This window comes from Sciurus carolinensis, chromosome 1, assembly GCF_902686445.1.
Source record: "Sciurus carolinensis chromosome 1, mSciCar1.2, whole genome shotgun sequence".
Classification (NCBI taxonomy): domain Eukaryota; kingdom Metazoa; phylum Chordata; class Mammalia; order Rodentia; family Sciuridae; genus Sciurus; species Sciurus carolinensis.
Genome location: NC_062213.1, coordinates 176,001,547 through 176,007,710, shown reverse-complemented (window position 1 = coordinate 176,007,710; position 6,164 = coordinate 176,001,547). Strand labels below are relative to the sequence as shown.

General features: G+C 51.2%; 1 protein-coding gene across 1 annotated transcript; it reads left to right on the top strand.

The window, feature by feature from the left end:
- Positions 1-1,157: 1,157 nt before the first annotated feature.
- Positions 1,158-5,676, top strand: Dph2 (diphthamide biosynthesis 2). Its single transcript, XM_047557995.1, has 6 exons — positions 1,158-2,221; positions 2,490-2,602; positions 2,852-3,075; positions 3,276-3,959; positions 4,046-4,222; positions 4,303-5,676. The coding sequence occupies exons 1-6, from the start codon at positions 2,075-2,077 to the stop codon at positions 4,425-4,427; spliced, it is 1,470 nt and encodes a 489-aa protein (XP_047413951.1). The 5' UTR covers positions 1,158-2,074; the 3' UTR covers positions 4,428-5,676.
- The last annotated feature ends 488 nt before the right edge of the window (positions 5,677-6,164 follow it).

Genomic DNA, 6,164 nt, shown 5'->3' with positions numbered 1-6,164 from the left:
ACTTGCAAGGTACTGGCTTCAATCCTCACATGTGCACACACAGAAAGAAAAAAGAAAGTGGGACTGAGTGGTTGTGTGGTGGGGTGGGGAGAAGGTGCTGCATTCCCTATACATGTCCACCCATAACTTCCTACTTCTAGGGATCTTCAGCACAGATGATCAGGGCTCTGTCAGCACCAAGGACAGCTCCTGACCTGCTCTTGCTTTCTTCTCTTAGCAGTGTTGCCTCCCTTTGTCTTCCCAGCCGTAGTCCCACCTGGGCTACCTCTCAAGCACCTCAGCCTTCTCAATAAGATCTGAAGAGCATGGTGGTGCTCTTCAGAGCACCTGTAATTTCAGCAACTCAGGAGGCTGAGGCAGCAGAATCGCAAGTTCAAGGGCAGCCTTGTCAACCTAGTGAGACTGTCTCAAAAGTGTGTAGGGGAACCACTGGGGATACAGTTCAGTGGTAGAGAGTCCTGGGCTTCAATCCCCTATACCCTGCCCCCCCCCAACACACGCAAATCTGAAGAGCAGGACTGAGTTCTCATTCCCTTCCATGAACCTTTGGTCCCCTTGAGAGGGGAACTGGTTATGCCCACATTCATCCCACTCCATTTTCCCCTCAACCATTGCAGAGGTTCTGTGTCCTCCATTCTTTTTCACTCCATCTTTTATCACAACAGCTAGCATCAGTCCCCCTCTGTTACTGGTCATCATAAAGCTACTCTGTCCCCCTTCCCCTAACCCTCCTCAGTACCGTTTTCACATTATTCTTGATTCCTCATTCCTGGGGTACATGGAAATGTTTCACATACTTTTATTTTTTTTTTCCCTACCACCTGGTGTCCAGGTGTTATGCTCCTACCTCCACCTCCACCTCCACGACAAATGAAGATTATATAAGATAGGAGAAGCCGGGAGTGGAGACACACACCTGTAATTCCAGCAGCTCTGAAGGCTGAGGCAGGAGGATGGAGAATTAAAAGCCAGCTTCAGCAAAAGCGGGGCACTAAGCAACTCAGTGAGACCCTGTCTCTAAATAAAATACAAAATAAGACTGGGGATGTGGCTCAGTGGTTGAGTGCCCCTGAGTTCAATACCCAGGACAACCCCCTTACCAAAAAAAAAAAAAAAAACAAAAAAAAAAACAAAACAAAAAAACCACCATCTATAAGGTAGGAGAATAAGGAATCTGAAGTTCAACTTCTGAAATCAGTAGACTTGGCTTTTATGCGGATTGTACCACTGACCTACTGTTTCTTTTTAGTTAGTCTCTTCAAACCTGAGTTTCTTTTCTGTAAAAATGGGATAGTTCTTAATTCAGAGACTAAGGTGATCAGTAAGTGCTCAAAGTTTGCCCGATTGACAGACTGCCATGAGAATAATAGCAAATGGGATATTCAAAAGACTAATTTGTAAAGCGTTATAAGTGACTTAATTTGACTCTCAGGACAATCCTATCAGGAGGTACTGTTAAACCCCCATTCAATAAGTGGCCAAGGGTGATATTCAAACCCAGGCAGTTTGGCGCTGAGTTAAAAATGGTGCAATGATGCCCCGCAGGTGATATAGTGCGCATGAGATCGTTAGTGACCGCCGGATAGGAACTCCTCAGTGGTAGAGAGCCCTGAGATAGTGACTTTTAGGGAGTCTGTCGAAGTTCCCGAAGGTGGTCGGTGGGTTGAACTCGACAGCGCCCCTACAGGGAAATCGGCGGCCAGGGCGACTACAACTCCCACGAAGCCCCGCGCCTTCCTCTGTGGCACTTCCGACTGGCTTCGGCCACGCAGGTCATTGGTTCTCTGCGGGGCCTGGAAGCGAGGATTGGAGAGCAGGAGCGGTGCTGGCTTAGGATTGGTAAAGCTGCCATGGGCCACGCCTCGGACCCGGAAGTAGTCTCCCCAGACGTGCCTCTTTACTGCGGAGGAACACGAGTCTGCAGAGTGTAGTTGGAATCCACGAGCAGCAGACAAGCTGGTTCCCCTTCTCCTCATAAAGTGACTCTGACCGCTGGAGTACTGCTTCTGAGGGTACGGGCCCCGAAGTCGACGAGGCAGTCCTCCGCTGCATCCTGCCATCCAAGCTGTGCTTCATGGAGTCTACGTTTAGCAGCCCCGCGGAGGCGGCCCTGCAGCGGGAGGCGGGAGTCCCGGGACAGCTCACTCCTCTCGCCGACCTGGACCGTGTATACGAACTGGAGCGAGTCATTAGATTTGTCCGCGACGTGGGGTGCCAACGGGTGAGGGCAGACCTAGAGAGGGCTGGCTCACCTCTCAGGCGTTGGGTCGCCAAGAGGATCGGGATCTGGGGGGATTTCAGGAGCACGGGGAGTGGGGGCTATCAGTCTCCCCGCGGCTTGTAGGCCACCCGCTCCTCATTCCGTAGGAAGGAGTGCCCCTCTGGGACTTCAGACTTTGAGGTCGAGTCGGGGCTCCCAGAATATTTCCTTTGAAGAAGCCCTCGGTGGGGCAGAGGCTATTCCTGATTCCATGGTTTATTGCTTACAGGTGGCCTTGCAGTTCCCTGACCAGATGTTGGGAGACGCTGGGGCAGTGGCTGCACGACTGGAGGAGACCACGGGATCGAAGATGTTCATTTTAGGGGACACAGTCTATGGCAGGTGTGACCTCCAGCTTAAGTGGGCCAGACCTGGGGATCCAGGCCCGATGGGGTTTCCCTTTGACAGTGTCTGCCTTCACTGGCCGTGTTTCCCAGAGGACAATGATGATTTTCCTCCTGATACTAGCTCCCCTCAGTGACAGTGTGTTCTTTTCATCTCACCATTTTCTTCACTGGCCATATTTCTCATTGATGACAGCAACTCACCTCCAGATGGGAACCTCTCTTACTGATGGTATCTTTCCTGCAGCTGCTGTGTAGATGTACTGGGTGCTGAGCAAGCTGGAGCTCAGGCCCTTGTACACTTTGGACCTGCCTGCTTAAGTCCCCCAGCCCGACCACTGCCTGTTGCCTTCGTCTTTGGACAACGTTCTGTGGCCTTGGAGCTCTGTGCCAAGGCCTTTGAAGCACAGAACCCAGACCCCACAGCACCTGTAGTACTACTGAGTGAGCCCGCCTGTGCCCACGCCCTGGGTGAGGAGTTATGCCTGTGCAGGAGGGAAGGGTGGGCCCACAGCTGTATGCCTTAATTTCCCTATTTCAGTACACTTCCATATAGCTGTTGATATGGGCGGGCCCCATCCTTCACTTTTGGGTCACATTTAGTCTCCTGGAGATGAGGGAACTCCCAGTTTGCCAGGCCCCAGCCCTGACACCCCCTCCTTCTCTTCCAGAGACCTTGGCCACTCTCCTGCGCCCGAGGTACAAGGATCTGCTTATCTCTAGCCCAGCTCTTCCCCTGCCAGTGGGGTCCCCCAGACCAGTGCCTGAACCGCTGGAGCGCTTTGGGCGCCGCTTCCCCCTGGCCTTAGGAAGATGTCTGGAAGAATATGGTGCCTTCTATGTCGGGGGTTCTGAGGCAAGCTCTGACCCTGACCTTGATCCAGACCTGAGCCGGCTGCTCTTGGGGTGGGCACCAGGGCGGCCCTTCTCCTCCTGTTGCCCAGATACAGGACAAACACAGGATGAGAGTGCCCGGGCTGGGCGGCTAAGGGCACGAAGACGGTATCTGGTGGAAAGGGCCAGAGATGCCCGTGTGGTAGGGCTATTGGCAGGCACAATGGGTGTGGCCCAACACCGTGAGGCACTAGCACACTTGCGGAACCTAACTAAGGCTGCTGGCAAACGTAGCTATGTGTTGGCCCTGGGGCAGCCCACCCCTGCCAAGCTTGCCAACTTTCCTGAGATGGATGTCTTTGTGCTCTTGGCCTGTCCTCTGGGTGCCCTAGCCCCCCAGCTTTCTGGTGGCTTCTTCCGGCCTGTACTGGCACCATGTGAACTGGAAGCTGCCTGCAACCCTGCCTGGCCACCTCCAGGACTGGCTCCTCATCTCACACATTATGCAGACTTGTTGCCTGGTGAGTGGTGGGGCACGGCCTGAACTAGAAACTTGGAGCATGGAGTTGTGGGGGCGATATGAATTTGCTCTGTCCCTCCTTTCCAGGCTCTCCCTTCCATGTGCCCCTCCCACCACCTGAGTCAGAGCTGTGGAGCGCCCCAGATGTGTCTCTTATTTCTGGGGAGCTCCGACCCCCACCTGCCTGGAATTTATCAAATGATCCTGAATGTTCTGCTCTGACCCCACGTCCCCAGCTGGAACTGGTTGAGAGCAGCCCAGCAGGTCAGTGTGCAAGTCTCTGCCCCCTGCTGGACTCTTTCTCCAGATCTAGCCCACTCAGCCTGAACCGCCTCTCTCTACAGCCTCATTCCTTAGTTCCCGAAGCTGGAAGGGGTTGGAGCCCCGCCTGGGTCAGACACTGGTGACAGAAGCTGTGAGTGGAAGACGAGGGATTGCCATCGCCTATGAGGACGAGGGAAGCAGCTGACAGCACATGGGGCCAGAGCACAGAGAAACTTATGAGTCACTGCTAGGACCTTTAGTGCTCTCTGCACCAACTTCTCATCACCCCTCTAGGATCTTTGCAGGAACCTGGATGGAGAGAAGGCAGAAAGCCCTCATTGAGGATGGGATCTGAGCCTGTCCTACTCTGGCCCTGCTATGAGGCTCAGCACATATTGGCTTAGTAACTGCCACTTGTGTGATGGAACAAAAGGCTTGGGGACTTCCCTGAGGCCTGGGCCCATCTGTCCTGGGAGCAGTCCAGGACTGGTGGTCAATCCCTGTTTCTGTTCTGCAGCTGAGGGTCTACCTATGTTAAAGGGCGGGTGTTTGATGGTCCAGACCAGAGTTTCTCAACCTCAGTACTGTTAACATTTTGGACCAGATAATTATTTGTTGAGGAAGCTGTACAGTTTATGGTAGAATGTTTAGCAGCAATGCCCACTAGGCATCAGAAATACCCACCCCCAATTTTGACATCCAAAAATGTCTGCAGACATTGACAAATATCCCCCATGGGTTCTCAGATGCTCCTAGGCGAGAACCACTAGTCTAGCTCTGCCCTGTTCAGTACTGTAGCCACTAGATACACATAGCTATTGGCTATTTAAATTTAAATTAATTAGATTAAAACTCATTTTTTCAATCATGCTAATCACATTTCAAGCACTCAAATAGCTGAGTGAAGCGACAGCACAATTATAGGACATTTGCATCGTTACAGAAAACTCTTATTGGACTGTGTTGGTCTGTGTGGACTCAGTCTTGTTTTCTCAGGGAGATCACAGAAATTTAAATAAACCAAATACTTTCTTCTCCTGTTTCTTTTTGTTCATCAGACATTTAGGTTCTATGGACAGACATGTGAATTGTAATGTCTTCACTGTGTAGTTGGGGAAGAGAAAAATATTCAGTGACCACACTAAACAGTACTGTGAAGAGGGCAGCCCAAGGGACCACTGAATTCCATAACAGGCACCAGACAAGGACTCAGATGAGGCTTCCCAAAGGGGATACCTAAGCTGGATCTTGAGGAAATAAATAATCATCAGAAAAAAAGGAGTGTAAAGACCATTTGGGTTTACAGGCATGAACCATCATGGTGCTTCAAGCAAAGTGAACTTGCTGGGCCCTAAAGATTGAGAGGAATAAAGTGGAAAGACTCACCTCTTCATTCTTCACATTTGCTGGCATTTTCCAGATCTGCTTTCTTTCCCTTGGAGTGCCCTATCTAATGGTAGAGGCAGAAGCAAAGGAGTTACATGACCTTACCACTGAGCTACATCCCCAGTGTCTGTCTTGTCTCTCTCTCTCTCTCTCTCTCTCTCTCTCTCTCTCTCTCTCTCTCTCTCTCTCTCCTCCTCTTCCTTCTCCTCCTCCTCCTTTCTTCTTTCTTCTTCTTCTGACAAAACTATTACTCAGCTAAGGTGTTGAGGCTGGCCTTGAGCCTGCCATCCTCAGCCTGTGGAATCCCTGGGATCGCAGGCATGCACCATCACACCTGATCAATCATGTATTTTATAAACGTGCATTGAGGACCCACTCTGCCAGACACTAGAAATGCGGCAGTGAGTATAACAGAAAGCATGGTGCTTACACTCTGGGGGTAGACTGACAAACAGAATAAAACACTTCCTATACAAAATGGAGAGAAGTATGTACCACTGGGAAATAAAAGCTGGGACGGAGATAAGGGTTTCAGGAAGAGGAGGGTTGCAAAGTT